A 23,194-nucleotide genomic window follows, 5' to 3' on the forward strand; every position below is an offset into this window, starting at 1 on the left:
GGGAAGCACCCCAACAAAACCTCACTATAAGCACACTCAATGAGAAGTAACTCCCAAACACTGGGTTGGATCCAGAGGTGGATCCTAAGAAAGCAAAACTGTACTTCAGCCAAGGCATCAAACCAGCAGAAGCTTCCACAAACAGAAGGGGAGGGTGATTTATCCCCACAGCCCCTCCCATGGGTCCCCCAACCCTCCACCTCCCACCCACCCACCACGACCAAGCGCATTTCCCAGGGGCACAAGAGGAACTGGCAAAGATCACCTCCCTCTCACCTTCCATTTGCAGGAGTTGAAAGCAACCCACTCATTACCTTCAACAGTGAGAGGGTGCATGGATTATCTCTCCCCCCCCCCAATCTTTGCAAATGCAAGAGGAATTGCATGCATTTGTCAGAGTTCAGGGTTACAGAGTTGAGAGTTACAAGCTTGTTTCATAAAAAAAGCAATGAAAGGAAAAGAGGAACTCGGGACCATTAGGTATAACTCTGAGGTGGTGCCCTTGTAGGCCTGGTTCCAATGTTATAAAAGAGGGAAGCAACAGCAATGAAGAAGTCACGCTACCTCGGCTATCTCTTTGTACTTGCCATCCATGGAGGTGCGCAGGTCAACAGGAAAATGCTTCAGGCAGTGGGGAGGCCCTGGGAGGGAGCGTGCAGGCTGCAACTGGCGGGACCGTGGTCCTCCGTGGATCTCTGAGGAAAATATGAGACAGCAGTCAGGGAGATGAGAGAAAGCCATGGCCCTGATCAGAACAACTCAAGGGAAGAGAAGAAATTTAATCAAGCACAGCCTCTATCAGTTCTCCCCAACCTGATGCCCTCTAAATGTTCTGGACTATGATTTCCATCAGTCCCAGTCGGCAGCGGCTGCCCTACCTGGTAATTCTTTCTGGATCAGAACTGAAAACTGCCATAGGACAGTCCTGCTTTCCTAGAAACATCTGCAGACACCCCACCTCCATCATTTCCTTTGAGAAACAGCTAAAACACTTGGCTTTACCATCACTCCCTTCTCACTCCACATCATGCATTTGAAGGAAGCAGGTTGTGGCTGCTGGTAATTAACAAACAAACAACTTTATTGCCCTGCCTTCACCCTAAGGTCCCAGGGGTGGGCTACATTGATTAGAAGTACATCAGAAGTTTTTTAAACTTACAATAAAAAATGCAACCACACACACACAAATAGAGTGGGTCCTGAAAATATACATCTCAGCTGTCAAGGCCAGGGAAAAGGGGTGATAAGATGATGATGCTATAAAAGGTAAAAGGTAAAGGACCCCTGGATGGTTAAGTCCAGTCAAAGGCGACTATGGGGTTGCGGCGCTCATCTCACTTTCAGGCCGAGGGAGCCAGCGTTTGTCCACAGACAGCTTTCTGGGTCATGTGGCCAGCATGACTAAACTGCTTCCAGCGCAATGGGACACCGTGACGGAAGCCAGAGTGCACGGAAACACCATTTACCTTCCCGCTGCAGTGGTACCTATTTATCTACTTGCACAGGCGTGCTTTCGAACTCCTAGATTGGCAGGAGCTGGGCCAGAACAACGGGAGCTTACCCCGTCACAGGGATTTGAACTGGCGACTTTACAATTGGCAAGCCCAAGAGGCTCAGTGGTTTAAACCACAGCACAACCCACGTCATATATAAACCAATATAATGTACTAATTCTACACTCTTTCCATCCTTTTGCTTCAGGAAGTGGCTCAGGAATGTATTCAAGCTAAGAAGTTAGGGCAATTTGTGCACACAGAAATGGCAAGCACATACTACCTCTGCTGAACCTCATCATCCTTCAAAGGAAAATTAAACTGCCAAGTTCACTTTCTGGAAATCCTTTCCAAAAGCCTTTTTCACATCTGTGCACACTGAAAAGTATGAAGCTGCTGGAACTCAAGACTGGCCCAGGGCATCAACAGAGCGAAGATGCTACTGAAAATTGACATTAGAAACAGAACTAGTCTTGTGGCACCTTAAAGACAGGTGTGTTTATCAGGGTGTAACCTTCTCTGGATTAGTCACCAGATGCAACAAAAGAAAAATAACAGAAACAGAGCAACTCTGATTGCTGCTCGTAACCCACCCCATACCATGTCCAATGAATGGCAGCTATTGACAACAAGCAGGAAATCTTATGTGAAATATGCCCAATTTTATGCTGTTTTCTGGTCTCTGTTAACATAGCCCAGGTTCATCAGTTTCTGAGCTATATTTACTAGTTCCAACAAGAGCTCACCATTTAAAATAAAAGAAAATGGCACAAGCACTATTTGATCCATTGGTTCATCATCCACCCCCAAGGGTCACTTGACGCCCACACTCAAATTACCAGCTGTCAGTCTGTGTCACAGGGTCCCAGACCTTACAAACGCCCAAGAACTATCTTATGATCCATCCTCCTGTTTGCCATATTCAGCTGCTCTGCTACCAGGGACAAGGGTTGGGTCTGGAAGCCACCATTATATTAGTATTATGATTAGAGTTCCCAGACATCTCCTTCCATGCCTGGCCATTCATTTCCTGAATATGTAGTCACATATTAATTTTGGCAGATTGCATAATATGCACAATTGTTGCTTTATTCAAGCTCACAACAGTCATGCAAAATAAGCCACTCCTACTCCCATTGAACAGATGCAGGATTGAAGGCGAGACTTCCTGAAGGGCAGTGACTGTATGTTCCTGGCCCAGCAGGGATTTAAAGTTGGACTCCGGATAGGCAACCAGCATATGCTATTCAGCTTGACCCCACCATGTCTCAAATGTTGGTTCTCAAAGTACCGGAAATGCCACTGAGCTGAGGACCAGATCGCCTTTCAAATAGGGAATAATCCCTTATCAACTGGCATCACCTTTTATTGGGCTTTTTCAATGCCATTCTTGCTAGCATTTGTGACAACCACAAACCATGTTGCAGATGGAGGACTCCAGCCCGGAGATGAAAATACTTACTGCCATGTTTAACAAGGAATTTCTGGCAGGGCCAGGAACTGACTATGCTAGCTAAAAATGAACAGATGCTATTGCTTTTCTTGAAGAACAAGGGTGCAGAAACTGCGGCCCTGCGGATGTTGTTGGACTACAACTCTCACCACCCCTCACCAATGGGCATGCTGGCTATGGCTGATGAGAGTTGGAGTCCACGGAGGACCACACAGTCCCCATCCCTACTGTAAAAAGTGAAGGCTCCTCACCATCACGCCCAGTTAAAAGGATCCCATTTCTCACCAGCTTCTAGACTCTTAGTGTCTGCTTTGAGGTTGAGAAGCACTAAAACAAAAAAGGGTATCCCATCCCTTCTAAAAGTCTAAACTAATTGGTAAGGCTTTCCCTACCACTTGTCTGATGTAGAAATAATAATCAGCTTCCAGCCTGGAGACGAGTACCTTAAGTTGGCTTCCAGAGAGTCTATTAAGGGGAATAACACATCCTTTGTTCTGTTAAAAGGAACCTGGCAGAAACACATTCTCTCTTGTTTGCGCCTGCAGAGGCTGAAGGCAAACACCATGGACCGATCAGCCAGACCCTACGCTGAACCTCACAGGAGAAACTGCTCAAAGTCCATTTTATAGGGGTGACTGGCTTTCAGCTCTCAGGCCTTAACGTTCTGAGAGCAAATGCTTGCAGACCAGACCTTTCCTCCCTCCCACCACAGCAAGAGCACAACCACTCCTAGCTCCCCATGCAGAACACAAACAACCCAACCATAGCACTTTTGCTGACTATTGGCCAAGATCTATCATGGAGTGGGCTCTCTGAAGCCACACAGGAATTCAGGGGTGAACCAACTTCCTACCTCTGCAGACTATGGGGCAAAGCAAGTTGTGAAATAATACAGAGTCATAGGCAATTACTTTGTTCCCTTCTGCTAGAATCGACATGTCTTGACCTCAAAATTCCTAAAAATAAAGCAAGGTAAACAAAATAGACTCCTCAAGGGAAAGGGAGCGAAAGAATGTAGTTACTTGAGACATTAAAGCAGATCAGAGTCCCAACTGCTGTGTGCTCAGTATGTGTTGTAGAATACACTACATTGGTCCATTTCATATCTTGTTGTTTAGATCTAACTTGTGACAAGGTTGCTCGTAGATCTGTTTTTAATGTCTCCCAAGGCTGCTTCACACACTACAGAAAATATGGGTTTTCTTTGCTCCTCTGCATGTCTCTGTGGTGCCTTTAAACCATAAGGTCTCCAAGTCCATGCCACCAATTTTTCACATGTCTGCACCCTCCACACATTATAGTAGTCACCATGTGGACATAGGCAACAAACAAGAGCTCACCCCCCCCCCCCGGTAATAAGCCAGTCTAGGTGCCAGACTAGCAATCTTCTAACTCATGTAAATTCTTTCCTTTCCATGGCTCATGTAGACATCTTGACTGGCACTAGACATGGTTTGCAAACAAGCTTCCATCCCTGTTTGTGCTGCTGCAGATGTTAATGCTGCTGTGCCAGAGTCAAATCTAACCAGGAGAGGGGAGTTAATTTTTGAGAGTGAAAGTAAGGAAGGCGATGATGGGCAAGGAAGGAGATGCAAACCTGCAGCACAGCTTTGATCACCTAACCATGGTTACATTTTCATTGGGTCAATTTGCAAGGCAGCTCTAAGCAAGATGTTTCACCTACTAAGCAAAGAATAATAAGCAATAGACTGGGAGGCAAGGGAGGTTCAAAGGTACAAAGGGGATGACACCTCTAGCGGAACTGGACTATAACCAACAGCTACTGGCAATTACATAAACTGACATTCTTGCTGCTGTCAATAGGCAGGAAATCTAGATAACTTGTGTGGTCAACTATGTCACAAGTAAACACTATGTGGCTTTGTCAAAACCTTTTCTGTTTAAAAGTTTCAGGTATTCATAGCCACACAAAAGGATTTGTAAAGTAAATGCTCAGGAGACAAAAGGATCCATTTCTAGATACCATTTTCCAAGCCATAGTGCTCCAAGTAACATTGCTGAATTAGGACTGAGGAGACCCAGGCTCAGATCCCACTTCAACCATCATGAAGTTCCGAGTGACCCTGGGCTAGTCATTCTCTCTCAGCCACATTGAAATCGCAGGGTTGTTGTGTGGATAATGAGGTGGGGGGACCCATGTATGCCACCCTGAGCTTTCGGATGAATAGGGTAAGAGTGTCCAAATTAATCAATCACTCAATCAATCCACAGTCCCTGCAAACATTTTTTTCACTGTAATGCCTCATGTCCTTACTTCTTTTCCACTTTCTCTGTCATGAGATACATCACATTCCATTCTTTGAAGAGGATATCATAAGTACACACATTCATGAAAATTCATGGCTCACTTGCACAGCCCACACTAAATCACAGGATCTGGCATTCCCTTGGTTGAATCGTACAAGTCCTGTCTATAATTACTGACATCACCCACTACGCAAGGAATTCCATTTGTCTTCCCATCCAAACCAGCTACTGTCTATCTAGAGTCACTTTTCAACCCAACTCAGCTGGCCTGCAAGTATTGATTTCCTTTTCTTGTCAAGAGACAGAATATCTCCCTCTAAATTGTATTTAGTATCAACAGTGTGTTCAAGTAAGTTTGTTACTGTCCACGAAAAAGTTGAAATTACTTTAGGTGAAGGGTGAAAGATGTCTGATGGCACTGGAGGTGCTTGACTGATGAGCAATCTGTCACTCACTGTTGCCCCTATAAATCGCTCAAGAATAAATACAAGATGGAGGATTATTACTTTAGAGAAAATCTCCAGGTCAAATTGCACAAAAGCTGCTTTATACAGTCAGACCATGGATTGTCGAGCTGTGCTGCCTACTCTACACTGATTAACAGTGACTCTCCAGACTTTCAGAGGGCAGGACATTTTCCAGCTCCACCTGGAAATACCAGGGATTGAACTTGGGATGTTCTGCAATGCAGAGATGTACCCTACCATTTAGCTATGGCCCTTCCCAAAAGGTTGCCTGATCACAATCTAGAGATCCTGCCTGGGTCTAAACATCCCACGGCAACAGGAACGCAAGGAGCTACTGCATTTCCCAGTCCATTTCTCCTCCAGATCCTGCATCCATCTTCATGTAGCAGAGTGGGAAAGCAGTAACGGCAGATAAAAGTACCATGCCAAGGAGAGCCAGAGGAGCTGCATACGATCCTGCTGTTGCTGCCTTAAGAGTGTTCAAAAGAACAGGCAGGATCTCCAGGGCATCATCCGGCAATGAGACACGTGTGTTTCCTACCCACCAGGGTCTAGTAAAGCATTTCATAATTATATACCTGGAAACGTCATTTCTGAAATGATACGATTATTAGCTTTTCCCCATCTAGAGTTCTTAGCTGTTACATCTACAATAACCAGAATTCTTGTTGTGGGATCTCAGCCAGCTACCAGGGAACTCAGTGCTGGGCACTTAAAACAGATGCTGATTCCTCCCCAAAAGCAACTGCACTGCAGTAGCTGGCAATATACATTTTCGGCACTCAGATTTTCAGTGCTCATTCCTTCAGAACGAAACTTGTCACAGAAAAGGAAAAATTGGCCCTGCTGTCCTTTAGCAGCCTATTCCCAGAAACCTCTGCACAACACATTCCAGTTTGTGGGGGAGGGGGCCACTTCTCTTAGTAGATGCTGAGCAAGTTTCACAAGTGTCACAACTACCCGACAAAAGAAAGGGTGACACAAGAGAAACCAGTCCCTTCGAGTTCATTCATATCCTGAGCTCACTGGAGACACGTGTGAACTCCATAACCACACGAAGGTCTTCCCCCACCACCACCCCATGACAAAAGCTTGCAATGCCTGCTTTGCACCTGGCCCTCAGCAGGTCACCAAGGCACACACCACAAAGCAGAAGAATCAAGCCCTGTTCTAGGACAAGGAGGAGAGCACTGCCATCAACTGTCAAACCTGATTCAGAGTGTTTTAGCCTGCCTGATGCCCCAGAGGCTGACTACTCGCTCCATCACAGTAACTTATGTGGAAGGAAGAAGTGTTTGCTTGGGTTCCCTCCCCCCCTCCGCCCATTGCCCCTCTCCCACTCCCAATCCAGGCACTGCCTGAATAGTCAAGCTCCACTGTGCCTTGCTAATGACCCTCACATGTCTCCCTAATGGGCTCCCTGTGCACAGTGCAAACAATCAATTCATTAGGAAAAAAACAGCAAGAGCTGGGGAACCGCCAGGCCAATTGCAGGGCTAAGGCTTGGCAGCCCCATCAAAGCCAGCATGTGTCTTCAGCTCATGAGGGGGGCAGTCAAGAACAGCTGCTCCTGTAGCTCCAATTGCTGGCTGGGCAACACCACGGATGGCAACACAGATTTCCTCAACCTTTCTTCCACTGCCACTACCAGCTTTAGGATGTGCTGCAGTCTGGAGCCCCAGCTTTTGTTGGGCAGCCTCCCAACACCTGCCAGAACCAATGGGGGAGCATCACTTCCAGGCCCAAACCGTCCATGGCAAAAGTCCCCTTATGGTGTTGCAGCAAAATTTTAGTGGGGTGAGCAGTATAGCCTGCTCCTCCTACACTCAAGATACCTAGGAGAAGTAAAGACAGGACATGGCTTCCCACACTTAGTCATATCATCATGCTTGGTTCTAAATCTGCAATGGTCTTCACTTAAAGTCAAGCTCTGGCCAAATGCTGAAGTTCCTCCACCAAGACTATAGCTGCGGATGCTGAGTTGGTCACATGCCCATATTGTGACACTTGTTATGCCACTCTTTTGGAAATCCTGAGCCCACCACACACAGAGCAACAGAAATGTGGCTAATTCAGACATATGCCGATGCTGTAATATATATAGCGACGGCTTCATTCACATGTATGTAATGGAGATACTTTACTGTGACTTCTCATTGGCGAGAGAGGTCACTAGGTGCTCCATCAATCCGACTCCAAGGACCAGATATTCATTTTTCTTTTATGCAATTTACCCTTGGGGTTTCCCACAAACACTGGGGATGCAATTATGGTTAGTTTCTTAGTGGATTAAAGGCTTGCCCTGAGACACTAGAAAGCTAGACTCTCTCTCAGTAGTCCTCTGTTGATCGCTGAAATGCCTGTTCCGGCAACATGAGAAAAGGTAGCACAGATAAATTGCCATGCGACTAGTTCCTTGGGGTAAAAAATTGGGCAGCATTTACAGAATGCATTTCAATGAAATAGTGGAGCCTCTTCCAAACAGCTGTATTCTCACAAGTACTAGAAGATCATAGAAATATGTTTTAAAGAGTACTAATAAGCATCATAGTTATCCCCCCCCCACTTTTAATTTTATTGTACATAGTACATGCAGATGGTTGTGACTAATGGCTATCAGATCTACACACATTCAATTAATTAAAGTATGTGTGGGTTTGTTTGCTTTTAAACTCCCTTTCTCATGAGAAGCCTTGCACCACCAAAATACTAAAACAGAGTGCAAGGGATAGAAGTCCTGCATTTTTTGTGGGTATCATCGCAACAACTTCTCATCACAAGGAATCAAAACTCTTGCAATGCATCTGAGAACATGATAGGGATAAAAACAACTGCAAAAGAAGCTGTCATCATTACCCACTCCCCCCACTCCCCAAGACAGACACTTCAGCATCTGCACCAGGATAGCTGGTGGAGGTCCCTTCAGTGATGAGCTGTCAGCTAGCCCAGCTTCAGAGAATTGCCAGAGATTTACACACAGAGACACAAAACACCTCCCACTTCCCAGGAAAAAAAAAGAAACCTCAAGCTTCAATTATTAATACAGGAATACCTTGCCAATGCTCCTGCTCTAACTTTCAGGGATTTGCCTTCTGCGGCAGCCTGAGCAAATCACCCCTCTCTTTTACGTTGAGTGCCACATGCCCATCTCACGTCAAAGGCTCTTAAATCGCATGCCCCTTAACAACACAGCATTGCAACTCCAGCCCATTAAATAGAACAGGCAGGCTTCACTTTATCCTTCAAGCATCTCCGAACTCCTGATTAATACAAGCAGCTGCAACCCAAAACCATCCAGCCCCAGAGGGGAGAAAGGAAAAGACATTTCCAAACACTTACAGATCTGTCAGTCTTAAGGGCCTCGCTAAGCCTCTGCCTTTTCTCCACCTGGAAACCAAGATGCTGGCAGGCTAGGCAAGGAGCATCCCATCACCTTCTGCCCCCTGAGCGTGGACCAAAAAGCCTCCAGGGTACCCCTGGGGGTGGCAGAGTGCCAACAAGAAGGCAACCGAGGACGAAGCAGACAGAGGTGCCTGCTGCTGCCGCTCTTGCCGGTGTTTTGCAGCCTCCTCTCTGAGAGCTGCAGTCCCACAGGATTCCAGCTCCAGAGCCGGCTTGGGCTGTACCAACCGTAGCTACATGGGGGGAGAGGGAGGAGACAAAAATATATTACAGTCTCTTCCAAGAGGCAGGCAGAGCCAGACAGGCAAAGAGAAGCCACCCGCCACCACGCAGCAGAGCTAACTCCTGGCCTCAAAGTAAGGAGGAGTTAACCCCTAATGTGCAGCCACAGCTGCAGACGTGTATCCCAGCGCCCGCCCCCATCTCTCTCTGAAAGTAGGCAACGGCAGAGATCTACCCACACACCAGGATTTCCAAAAGCACAGAGCACCACACACTGGTCGTTCATGCTGTAAGAAAAGGGGGAAATCGAACAAAAGCTAACTCAACTTTAAGAGTGTGTTTTCATTATGTACTGGTATAATAAGGCACAAGAACACTCCAACCCACATACTTTGTAGGGAATACATTGAGATTCGCATTTAGTTAAGCTCAACATTGTTATTAGTATTGCCCCTCTCTGTTTTTGTTTCACGTTGTCTCTGTATGATTTAAAAACATAATATACAGTGGTACCTCACAAGACGAATGCCTCGCGCAACAAAAAACTCACTAGACGAAAGGGTTTTGCGGTTTTTTAGGTGACTCTCAAGACAAATTTTTCTATGGTCGTGCTTCGCAAGACGAAAATGTTTTGCAATTCCCCCCCCCCCCCCGCACAATGCATTCCTATGGGAAACCGTGCTTCGCAAGACGAAACTTTCGCAATACGAAATGACTCGCGGAACGAATTAATTTCATCTTGCGAGGCACCACTGTATCACATTTCATGGGTGGGGGGCAAACAGTGGTGTGTCTTGTGCTCCCCCCATCTTTTCCCCACTAAAGGCTACAAATTCCACCCAGCAGTCAGTTCGCAAGATGTGATTATCTGTCCCTCTCAAACATTAAACCCCACTCTGGCTAGAATCTGAGGGAGGGTGCTCCCCTTTGCCCAATTTCTCCTGCACCAGTCTGGAAAATATTACTTTTCTGCTATCTGTAGAAGATTGTCTCTATCTGGCTCACAGACCATCCAGCTCTAACCATTAGGAATTGTTACTTCCCAAATGGCACATTCTAGCCCTTACGGCACAAACTCCACTGCTGGCATCACCCAAGTGTGTTAAGACAACTCCAAGCCAGATCTTGTTTGGTTCCAAGGTAAGGAGAGGAGCGGAAGAATCAAAGCTGTGCTGCATACTGGACTGCAGCTCAGTGGTGACGGGGATGGAGAGTGTCTTGGCAGAAGCCGCCCGTAAGCTTTGTCTCCAAGAGCTGCAGCCGCTGGTTAATTAAGAACAATAAATGGCCTATGAGAAGCAGCTGTCCTTTCCTGATCCCGCAGGACGTCATGGAGGTGCCTGTGCTCAGAGTCTGCTGTCACAGAGATGAAGGGCCTCAGGGGTGACAGTGATGGGCATGCCATTCCTTAGTCTCGATTCTTCGAAGACAGACTGGCAGCAGGTTTTGGAACCCTGCCCAGTGATCTCTCTTTTTCTGAGGAAGGCAGTGGTGGTGGCGGCAGCAGCAGCAGTGCCCCAATGTTGCTTACAGACTGCCTCCAGTTCTCAACAGTCTGGCCAAGGATCCCATACCTCTTGTTGAGAGAGCCGGATCCAACCCAATGGGGTACTTGCTCACAATGCCCTTAAGTGAAATGTGATTTCAGGGATGGCACTAGAGCAGCCAAGCCCCAAATCCCCAGAGGCAAGCTCCAGGCTGAACTGCTCAAAACTGGGTTTTGAAACCCCATGGAGGTAAACTTCATTATTTCCACATCTGGGAGGAGTCAGCTTTTCCCTGTGGCAGCACCTGTGGAACTCCCTGCCTATTGACATTAAGCAGGCATCCTCGCTATACCATTTCACACACCAGCTAGCTTCTTTGTTTCAGCAAGCCTACCCAGATATAGTGTTGTGTATGCGCTTGTTTCTAAAATAAAAATAAAAATGCTGCTTTTATTGGTGTATTATTGACAATTATTTTATTATACACAGCTTAAATATTTTCTTTAATTAAGCAGTTTTGTATTTCTTTCCTAAATAAAATAAAACTATTTTTGTAGGTATTTAGCTTTCTTTCAAATGCATATGAGGTGGGGTGGAGAACTACAGATCAGCAGCCAAGCCTTTGAGGAGATTGTCACCTAAGACTGGCATCAATCCCTTTCAAAAAGAATAGCTAATACGTTTTTCCTATCAATATTGTTATGTCCACAGGTGAGAAACACCTGTATTTTAAATAATAAATAATATATATCAGTTATTGGGGTTGCAAGCAAATGAGGCAGATAAAAGATATATGAAGCATGGGGATATATTTACACAGACCTTCCTTATACTCAGTGTTAGTATTTATACTGGAGTGGGAATGGCTGTTGGATGAATTTCAGCAGCTTGACAAAAACAGCCTTAGAGCCAGATGCTTGGAAGCAACAGAAGTACACTGAATAAGAAGTCTGTGGGCCAGGGAGGAGGAGGAGGAGGAGGAGGAGGAGGAGGAGGAGGAGGCATTTAACCCCCTCTGTCAAACATTAGTCTCCTGTTTCTGGATTACTTGAATTGTGCAGATGACAAAATAAATCCCTGGAGAAATGATGGAAGCTGCATGAATGATGCCTTTTCCGCAGTTGTTGTTGCTTAGTAAAATTTGGAATTATTACTTGGTTTTGATTTGACAACAAAGTCACAGCAGGCAAATAAGAAGCATATGTGCAATATGACTGAAAGTTAAGCAAGATCTAAGACAGAATGTAAACAAAATGTAAACAATTAGTTGTTATCATCCAAGGAGAAACAAAAATCAAAATACAGTAGAAAACAGTGTACTGTACCGAGTGTTGAGTGAGATTCGCAAAACACTTCTGTGCACTAGGACAGCACAAATCCACTGAATGCATATGGCTGTCATTATCTAGGTGTAAATAAAGATGGGGGAGGAGAGAAAAAGCTAAGATCCTGCTGGTCTATCATGTGGACTTGTGAGTGGCCTTAGGGCTACAATACTGGACAGGAGATCCAGCTTCAATCCTCAATTTTGCCTGCAAGTTTTAGCCTGTTGTCAAGGAAATAATTTTATACCAATCAGGGAGAAAATAAAAGCATCCCACACAGGGCAAAATACACTAACAGTGTAAACCTATAAATGTTTACTTAGAAGGAAGGCTCACTATTTTATATGGATGTTACACCCTAGTAACCCTGTTTTAGTAAGCCTAGGTTTTCTCTTCTGTTAGAAAGACTATAGCTTTGGACTTCCTGCATCAAGCAGGTGGTTAGGCTAGATGGCTAAACCCTATGACAGCAGCTTAAAGAGGGTTGCAGTCATGCATACAAAAGGAGGGCAGGCAGCTTAGACCTCTGGAAATATAATTCTGATTTTAATCAAAAGGATCTGGCATTCTTTGCCTCCCTCTTAAAATCTTCTGTTCAAGACAGTTTTCTCAGATCACACAACTGACACAAGGTGCACATTCTGCAGGAGTTTCCAACATTTCACTGGGAAATCTGCTGGCTTTGAAAACTGTGCTGTTCTATGTACATCTGCTGAGAGTAACAGAGGGGGAGTTAACAAGTGGCACACACTGGAGTTGCACTATAATCACAGGCCTCTCTGCCACACTTAGCATAGGAATGTAGTGGGCTCCTGGAGAAGAAGGGGGAGCTTTCCATCATTCCCACCTGCAAGCTCGAAACATTTTGCAGGCTAGTAACTTTTGTGGGCTTATTTACAAGGCTGCTTCAGTGGTTTTGTCACCACACCCCAGAGAGAATTCTTCTTCCAAATAGCAGCTCTTCAACATCTGGCCTAGACCACAAGCTATTGTGTATCCATGACTATTTATAGGTTTATTACTCGAGTTTCATTTGTTTTTTTTTACCTGAATTAGTTGGACGATGGGGGGGGGGGAACACTTTTTAACTGCTACAGAACTAAAAATAGAGAGCACAAACTCTGACCAGTAGTGACTCAACAATAACTAAAATACCCTGCTAAACAATGAACAACTATATGCTTGCTCCATGTGGCTTTGCTTCTAAGTAGTCCCCATTTTGTGTACTGTGGTTAAAAGCAAGAGGTCAAGGGCTTTACATATGTTACTCCAATGCAGTAGAAAACTCTTCTTCACTGGCTTTTAGGAAGGGTGCAAAGCAGTGCTTTTTTCTGGGGGTACTCACGGGTATGCAGTACTAGCACCTTTCCCCCCAAATGTTAAACGTGTGGCACTTACTGTAGCAACTTCATGGTGAGTACCAGCACTTGTTTTTCTCTTTAAAAAAGCACTGATGCCAAGGCAATATCTCTTTCACCTACTTTTTAATTTCAATAGATAGTCCACTGTTATTTTTCTATACAACCCCCTGTTCTTCACTATTATAATGTTTAGCTCATTTTTACTATATTTTAATATTCGCTGTGAGCTGCTTTGAGTTATGGAAAGGCAGCTTAAAACAGTTTTAAATAAATTTTTAAAAGACAAAAAGGGGAGGAGGAAACATCAGGAAATTCACTCACAAAAGGTTAGAATTCAACTTAACATTGCTGCACAATAGAACTGCGCTGTAAGATTTCCAAAGAAAACAAAAGCAGCATCGCCATCCTTTTACTGCAGATTTAGCAATAGAGTAATTTTGAAATGCTCTCTCACACACACATAAATAAGCTGAAAGAGGATCCCACACTTCCCAGATCCCTCCACATGGCATGAAATGTTCTTTTAACCACTCACAATGCCATGCTTGGATCCCCCAAATCCTCCATTGGTCTGCCCTTGCTCCTCAATATGCCAAAGCATCTCCTCTTGCATCCCCATTACCTTATTTTCCAGGTCCTTATTAGCACCATCTAATAAGTTTGGTCCCCAACTTGTCTCATCTTTTCTAGCAGTCACTTCTCATTTGAAGCCTGTGGAGATTCTCACCTCCTGCAGTCAGTCCTCTTCTCCACTGTTTAGCCTGAGGTTATTACCACCAGAATTCATAGCTACAGAAGCACCCCCTGGTGCTGTAATATTTGCTTTTGAGAAATGTTTTTAGGTCACACAGTATGATCATCCTGTTCTAGGAATTTTACTCCCATGAGGACCACAAAAGTAAATACTGTATGATTATGTTCTCAGGATTTTCTCCCAAGAGGACTAGCCAATATTATTTGTAATTTGTAATTTTTATTTTTAAATGAGATTCTCAAAATATTCTGCCTGCCCAAAGGAAACTAAGGCAAGGGGCATGATCAGTTTGCTATTTAACTTTTCCCAGTTGCCTCAGATACATAGAGTTAAAGATAAATAGTGAATAGGAGATCGCTATCAAGCTCTAATTTTGCTGGTTATAAGTACACACGTGTGCTCCCCCCCCCTCTATATATATATATATATGTGGGCAGCTATAACCCTTCCATCCTGTTTCTCCAATATTCCCTATACTTTTCAAAATAACATGCATCTAAAAAAAAAAAAAACAGTAGTAAGTTTATTTTCCTTGTATTTCATGCTTTCCTCCCGAAGAACAAATATTATTACAGTAAGGAAAACAAGAGAACAGCAACAACAAAACCATCTGTCCCGTACATGCACAGGGCTCCACTACCTCACAGCTTTAGGGGACAAAGGTGGGTCATTTAACAAAGGAAAGCTGACTGCAGTGGTTAGAGTGAAAGACTCAGCAGATTTGAATGCAAACCTTTGCCATGCCCTGTTTCTGTGTGATCCTGGACAAGTCAAGGACAGGACAATTCCCAAATTGCTCCAAAGTGAATGCAATTAAGTTTCACAGATGGATAAAAAAGCTTGAGCATGGGGACGGGGACAGCAGTTGTGCTGCACAGACTCTACTACACAGTTACGTCCAAGGGCTGTATGCACTTCTATTGGTTTTTTTTTTTAAAGATTCCAAATTCTACACTAAAATAACCTAGGAAAGCCAACTGCTGCAATTAGAATATATGAAAATGTGCAGAGTTTTGCTCAGTTTGAACACTGTGCTCTGAATCCCAAAATGATGTTTCCAAAGACTGATGGGGGGACAGAGTACGAATGTTGTGAGAAATGAAGGGTATTGAAACAAAACAAGGAAATGAAGCAAAGCTGTTTAGGGCACTAAAGTACCAACTCCTTGAAACTGAAAATCCTGAAGCAGGAATAGGGACCCTGTGGCCCTCCAGATGTTGCTAGACTCCATCTCCCACCAGTTCCTTTCGGCATTGCCAGCTGTCAGACTCAGGGATGACAGGAGCTGTAGTCCAGCAACATCTGGAAGGTCTCCAGGCCTGGGCTAAAGAAACAGGCTTTTTTTTAAATTAAAGTGAAAACTAAGGTCATTGGCAAATCAGGATTTGCACCTTCTATCAGATCTTGTGCTTGTGTGACAATTTTATAGACATGCACAACACTATACACAGCCCTGCCATTATTCCTCCTATGAGGCAGAAGTTAACTGGAATTGTAAGGGTACCATTACACATGAGAAAATAACTGAAATCACGCCTGGCATTTTGCGAGCTGTTTTTAAAATGTGACACCCTAAGCAGCCAGGCACGCCTCACTGTCACTTAACAATGGTCTTGGCTGTGTAGAAGTATTTTACTTCCAGTTGCAATGTGGTGGTAATAATGATATTCTCTCAAGTACTAGAGAACACAGGAAGAAGCACGCTGTTTCTTTCAGAGCTTACCGGTACTTCCACAAATGCTCAAAGGGCCTAGACTAGATTCCGCCCACAACCCTTGAAACAAAGGTAGGGCAAAAAAAGATGCAATGACTATCTCACACTCTGAAGAGCACCGGCAAAATCATTTGATTTGCACTCAGACAGGCTGGTGTAATGTAATGAAGTATTTTGTGTCAGCTTAAAAACTATATGCACGGTACAGAGAACGACGTGACAGAAGCCAGTCCCAACACACTTCCGACTACAGGTGGTTTTCAGAAAAAGGTTAGATAACTCCATGGAGGAGAAGGCTATCAATGGCTACTAGCCATCAGGGATATGTTCCGCTTCTGCCAGCTTCTGCTAGTTGCGGGAACTCACAATAGGGGAGAGTGCTGTTGCACTCAGGTCCTGCTTGTTGGCTTCCCATAAGCATCTGGTTGGCCGTTGTGAGAACAGGATGCTGGACTAGATGAGCACACTCTTCTTATATTATATGTGGGATAACTCAGATTGTTAATATCACCATCACATAGCAGTGAAAGGAAGACACCACAGCTTACTCCCTCATGTGCTGGTGTATGATATACAGTATCGGGAGTTTTCTTCATTTATTAATATATTGATATACAGCAAAGAGAGCTGGACCATAAAGAAGACTGATCGGCGAAGAATTGATGCTTTTGAATTATGGTGCTGGAGGAGACTCTTGAGAGTCCCATGGACTGCAAGAAGATCAAACCTATCCATTCTCAAAGAAATCAGCCCTGAGTGCTCACTAGAAGGACAGATCCTGAAGCTGAGGCTCCAGTACTTTGGCCACCTCATGAGAAGAGAAGACTCCCTAGAAAAGACCCTGATGTTGGGAAAGATGGAGGGCACAAGGAGAAGGGGACGACAGAGGATGAGATGGTTGGACAGTGTTCTCGAAGCTACTAACATGAGTTTGGCCAAACTGCGAGAGGCAGTGAAGGATAGGCGTGCCTGGCGTGCTCTGGTCCATGGGGTCACGAAGAGTCGGACACGACTGAACGACTGAACAACAACAACATACAGCAAAGGCAAGCGACAAAGATTTTTTTAAAAACAAAACCTAGATCTGCCTTCCTCTCAGTAGCAATAGCAGTAGTGTCTGATGGAGAATGGATGAAGCCGCCTAAGCTGCAACACTGGGATGGATAGCTCTCCAGGCTAGTCTGTCTTCTTAAAACATTCCAGAGGAATTCTATAGAATCAGGGACAAGAGAACCCTGTCCATTTACTACAGGAATGGGGACAGAAGGCAAACCCAAGGCCATTTCTATAAGAACACTGGAAACTGCCTTACACCGAGTCAGAACATTGGTCCATCTAGCTTAATACTGCCAACACTGTCTGGCAGCTCTCCAGGGTTTCAGACTTACAGTCTTTCCCAGCTCTAACAGGGGATGCTGGGGGTCGTACCTGGGACTTTCTACATGCAAAGCAAGTGCTCCCCAATGGAAGCTCTTGCTTTTTCATTATGTGCTTGGGTACCAAAACCTCATGGTCCGGAATAAAAGGAACAACCTAGAACAGCATTATTAATTATTATGTTACTGGCCACAAATGCTCAGTCAAGGGACAGGAAAAGAAAAGAAAAAGTCCTTAGAATGCAGTTCAGAAAGAATTAAGACCCGGGCTACTAGGAATGCTGTATTTTAGGGAAAGCATTACTGTATAGCAGGCATGTCCAACAGGTAGATCGTGATCTACTGGTAGATCACTGGACATCTGTGGTAGATCACTGGCTCCCCCCAAAGAAGCTCAGCAGCTTTGTCTCCCCTAAAAAAAGCTCTACATCTTTGCCCTGAAGCCCCCAAAACAGGGCTTTCCCTCCTAAAAAACAGAAAAAGCTCAACTTTGATCCAGACCCCCCAAAACATGGATGGCTTTCCTTCCTAAAGAACCTCAACAACCTCGACCTGAACCCCGCAAAAGGGGGTAGATCACTGCCAGTTTTTAATTCTGTGAGTAGATCGCAGTCTCTTGGAAGTTGGCCACCCCTGCTGTATAGTTTTTTGAGGCGAAAACCCCATTCATGGCACTCGTCTCCAGTCTAAATAAAGGATAGGCTATGAAGTGCCTGCAATAATTCTATAGTGTCCAATGTTTGCAGACCTAGGCAATCTAGATGGTAGACATTTTAGGAATATAAAACAAACACACAAAAAGAGGAAAACAATGTGTAAATATATTTATTTCTTTTATCAACAAACAACCATTCAATTCAGGCACCTTATCATTAACGTGATTCCCATTATCCGTGCATATGCACATCGCAAGCTTATCTAACCCATCTACAACAATCTGTATGCACATATTGGACAGCTACACTATATGTATGTTCTATATCAGTTCCTGGGCACTCATAGCTCCAAATAAAGAGAGCCCAGGAGCTCATAAGGATACAAGGAAGACAGCCATATGGAGCAGCAGCCTGCTTCAGTAGGAGCAAATGCCACGTACCCTATCCTGCAGTTGCAGTTCCTACATACCCACACACTGCAGATGTACTCCCACATGAAGGAGGGTGTGCTTTTTATGCGCAAAGACTCCCATGCTTCCTACAAAAATCTAAACCAAGAGGCAAAATACTCAAAGTAAAACTATCAAACTTGGGAATATACCTTCTCTCCTTCTCTCCAGTTCTCACAAATAACCTGCAAAGCACTGCAGATACTGGCCCACTTACCTCAAATTAAGCAACAAGGAGGAAGCCAAGAAAGGAAAAGTACAGACAGTGCTGAACTTATCAGAAAAGGGGATCCAGGGTTCACACATATCTAGCCATACTCCATGTTCCAGTTGGCTGGAGGTGGCTCACTAGAAATGGCATGCTCTCGGCACATGCTCAGAAGAAAATTGATTGTTACAATTTTGCATTCAAAATTTCACACACACACCTAATTTCTGGCAAGCTGTGATTAAAAGTAAGCCTGAATCTATAGAACTACAAAAGGTGAGGCAATATATCTTTCAGATGTGTTGTATCACACAGGGAATTCACAGTTCTTACAATGTTTTTTTGTGGGCAATCTAAACATCCTCCCCTTAGCTGGTGCATCTGGTGGTAAGGGGGCAGATCTAAATGCCTTTCCCCCAGCTAGTATGTCAGTTGTAATAAAAAATCTAAGACATAATTAGATGGGATCCCAGATATTGCTGTCTTCCAAAGCCTTGTATACAGAATAACCAAAAACAAAACAAAACACCCAAACCCAAAAAACAAACAAACACAGAGTATACCTACATTACCCTAATCAACAACAGCTTTAAATCCAGCATTCTAACACCTCTAGTCTCCACTGTACAGATAGTCAAGGATGTTCCTCCTCCCTAATCCAACAACCAAGCAACTGGCTTTCCAAATTTCTGCTCCACTCATTAAAACAGGGCTCCACAACACACAGAAAGGCTGGCACATGGATGCCGAAGCTCTTTGATAGATTTGCCATTTTATGCCTCAAAACAAGCGTACTCTTCATGCTTCTCTGGTCCTTGAATTCTCACACAGTCCTATGCATGCTTAGCAGGACTTGTTTCTGAGCAAAAAAGCACAAGATGAGCCTGTTGTCTCCCTACCACGGTCAACAAACAGCCTAATAGTAAAGGAGCAATCATCTGCTTAAAGATGAAAAAACACATAACCGGAAAACAGTATAGGGTGATGGAATGAGGGCTGGAATCGGAAGGAAAAGGGATCGTTTCCATTCCAGGACAGCTATTTTCCCTGCTTCTCTCTCTTTTGATAGCAGCATCTAATGGATAAGGAGGCAGTACCACGCCCTGCTCACCTCCTGTGATGGGAGCCTGAAGACTGGCCCGCTTCCTCAGCGGGGAACCGCTCTTGGGGGGCCCAACGCTGGATGACATTTTTGCTGCCTCCTGGAAGCTCCACCGAAGTCTCGGAACCGGCGCTGCTGCCGTGCTCAAGAAAGAGGCGGGGACTAAGCTAGGCCACGCCTCTTGCCGCTGATGGATGGAATGTGGTCCTCTCAGACCGGGGGTGGAATAAATCGCCCCCCCCACCCGCCTTCCTAAATCGAGGATCGAGGTCCTGCGCTACAGCGCACCTTGTCTGCTCCCCGGTTCGTCTGTGGGTGTGCTAAATGAAAGGCAAGGCCTGCGATCCCTGTCCGCTGTTACTTGGGAGTCAGTCTCATTGGAATCGGGGGGGATTTGCTTCCGAGTGAACAGGCACCAGGGGCTCCCTGGTTCGGCTGGTTTCATTGCAGGCAGCACAGACCGCTGCCCTCCCCCCGCACTCCTCCCTCCGCCTTGCTTCAGTCTCAGGCTCACAAACCCCGCCTCTAGTGCGGGGCGTTTGCGCTCCTTGCACCGTGAAGGCCACACACACGAGATCACGCCCCACCAGCAATAATTAATCCAGCATAACTACCACCCCGGGTTCCATTCCTCACTAGCACTCTCCCACCTGGAAGTACAGTTTGTATTGCAGAGGGGGCGATATCACCATCGGTTAGTCATCCGATTGTTAAGTGTTAAAAGTGAGGAAGTGTGTTAACGCGATTTCGAATATACGCCCCTTCCTGATCCTGATCTTAACTGCCCGATGGCAGAAACGGGATTCTAGACACTCCCGAGCTCGCTGTTCCCAAGGGGCATGAGCATTTGTGGCATTCTTCTTGGCTTTCGAAGAAAACGCGAAAGGGTTAAATGAAATGTAAAGTCGGCAGCACAATCGGGTTAAACCGAGGCGACTGGATCCCACAAAACCGCAGAAATGTATTAAAAGATACTGATGAAAATCAACGGATTTGAAATGCAAGTGTCTCTGGAGCTAGCTTGTGCATTGAGCTTTAAAGGCTCTCGGTTACTCTCCCTCCGCAACAAGCAACCAGCCAGACCCCTTTTCGAGGAGTTCGCTTCTACCGGAAGCTCTCTGCCTCAAGACCAGCCTCGACCACGTCGTCGTCCCAAGCAAACGGCGATGGCAGGGCAGGGAGCGCAGACGCGTCCCCCGCTTCCCATTTGCACAGGCCAACTTGGCACAATGGACCAGATTCCGAAACGCTTGGCTCCTCCCCCTCCGAGGCCTTCCCGGCTCGGCGGCTCCTGCGAAGATGCTGAGCACCGCCCCCCGCACCGAGCTCGGCGGACGGAGGCGGTGCCTGCTGCAGCCGAGGCGCGGCATCCTCGGCAGCGCTCCCCGGCCCTGATCTACTGCGGGCATGGAAGCGGTATGCGGGGAACGCCAGTCCCAGCTGGTCTCCCTGCCCTGGGGTGGGGGCGAGTTTGCCTAACCAGCCCGTTGCGCAAGTGCCACTTAGGGGGGCGGCGAGAACTTGGCTCGAGGGGACATTTGCATTTTTTTCTGTGGAGCCGAGCAGCTAACCTGGCTGCACGCGAGAGAGGCCGGCTTTTGGGAGGGGGGGGGGGGAGGGAAGTCGGTTACAGGAGGGAAATGGCGGCGGAGCAGCCCTTGCACTTGAAGCAAGTTCCCGGGTAACTACGATTATTCCCTCGCGAGCGCAACGGGCGGTAGCCGTTGCCTTCACCCCAAACTCTCGCCAAGCGATCCTGCTTCACGGCGCCTTTAAACGTCTGCCCTTGCGCAAGAGATCTGCTAGAAAAGACTTCAGCTCGCTACATCCGCTTTTTGCACACACACACACAACTTTCCAGCTCTTTCGTCTGCAACCGGCTCCGCCCTGGAGATCAGAACCGTGCTCGCGGCCCTCCTTCCACACCGAGGCGCCCGCGTTACTGCGCTGGATAACTGGTGGGGCACGGACGCCCCCCGGAGCCCCTCTGGCTTCGGCCGCCTTGACCCTCCGCTCCCGCTTTCTTTCAGGCCTGGCCCGTTGAAGTTTCGGGTAGCGGGGGTGGGGCTGCGCAGTAAGGAAGGAAGAGGGTCTGCGGGGCAGCAGTTCGCGGACCCGAGGTGCTTTCACGGCGGCGCGAACTGAGAGGCGCGGGAAACCCCTCGGTTTGCCACGGCGAAGGCGTCGTCCTACCTGAAGCCATCGCGGCCCCTGTGGAGGCGTCGGGCGGCAGGTACCGGGAAACGGAGGGATCCCCTCTTGCCGAGCCGCCGCCGCCGCCGCCCCGCAGCTTTAGAGGAAGCCGGCCACTGGCAGCCCCTGGAAGCGGGGGCGTTTCGCGAGCACTTCCTGGCCCAAAGTCCCACCCCGGAGCAACTGCTCGGCTTCTTTCTGAGAGGTCCGCCCGAGGAACTACTTTGGCCCGGCTGAGGGCTTCAGGGCGGCCGAGTGCTGGCGGGGAAGGTGCTGTCACTGGCCCCGAGGAGACGCAGCCGCATTATATAAGAGCAGAAGTTAAGATGCTACACCCACTGGGCATGCCGGCATTGCAAAATCAAACCGTGGCGCACAGGTAGGGCGGCCCAAGCCCCGCCCCGTGGCCGGCGGCGGCGAACAAAGGAGTTTCATCCGGCTTGTGGAAGTGCCGCCATCTCGCGGCGGTGTAACTAGAAGTTAGCTGCGCGTCAAGAAAGGGCGCGAAATGTGCCACATTCCCCCCCCCCCACAAAGAATCCTGGGAACTGTAGTTTCTCCCTCAAAGCGCTACCTCTCCCAGCCACCCTTGGCCAACTACAGTTCCCGGGGTTCTTTAGGGGGAAGTGATGTCCTTTAAATGCAAGGTGTGTGCCTCTTGAAACTGACCTCTTGAACGAAGGAATTGAGAAGGGAAACTGCGACCTGAAAGCGCCGAATTGCAGTTCTTTAGGAGGTTCTGCGATAACAACTGTGACTTGAGTCAGGATAAAGTTCAGTCACGTGCACACACGCTTTATTTATTCATTAGCTCATCCAGTGCCAGGATGCCTGATATATCATCAACAACAGTTTATTCGCCAGTGTTAGATTCCCTTCTGTACTTGCCGCATTTCATTTTCGTCTGAGCTCACAGTTCAGAATCCCTTCACCATTTGTATATATATAACCTGTGACTCTTGGTAACACTTCACACATCTGATGAGGTGGATTCTGAGCTAATGCCAGAATAAGTTCGTTGATCTTTTAAAGTGCCACAAGACTCTGTTGCTTTTGCTGCAACAAACCTCTGTGCCTCCGGAAAGTGAAGTGTGCAGTCCTCCCCGGCAGGGCTTGTCAACAGCAAAGTTTCCTGGCATTAAAAAAAAGTGGAGTTAGTGTTGTGCTAACTTATGTGTTGGTGCCCTTCCCTTTTAGTCATAGGGACATCATTCATCTTGAATAACGGCTCCTTTTCATTCTGAATTAATCCAGAACGTGTCAT

At 46.4% G+C, this 23,194-nt stretch overlaps 1 protein-coding gene across 4 annotated transcripts in view; it reads right to left on the reverse strand.

Annotated features, from left to right (window-relative positions):
* Nucleotides 1–22,341, reverse strand: part of AMPD2 (adenosine monophosphate deaminase 2) — a 48,504-nt gene extending 26,163 nt beyond the window's left edge. Inside the window, exons 1-2 of one of the 4 annotated variants that reach the window (XM_033152472.1) lie at nt 19,747–19,941; nt 565–695 (exon numbers count right to left, since the gene is read on the reverse strand). In XM_033152472.1, coding sequence (XP_033008363.1) covers nt 565–695; nt 19,747–19,825 — 210 coding nt within the window. In that variant the 5' untranslated portion in view covers nt 19,826–19,941. Of the gene's footprint in view, nt 1–564; nt 696–9,020; nt 9,254–19,746; nt 19,943–21,930 lie in introns of those variants that run through there. The other 3 variants (XM_033152473.1, XM_033152471.1, XM_033152470.1) reach the window with 3 other exon arrangements.
* Between the last annotated feature and the right edge of the window lie 853 nt (nt 22,342–23,194).

Source organism: Lacerta agilis, chromosome 6 (assembly GCF_009819535.1).
Source record: "Lacerta agilis isolate rLacAgi1 chromosome 6, rLacAgi1.pri, whole genome shotgun sequence".
Classification (NCBI taxonomy): Eukaryota; Metazoa; Chordata; class Lepidosauria; order Squamata; family Lacertidae; genus Lacerta; species Lacerta agilis.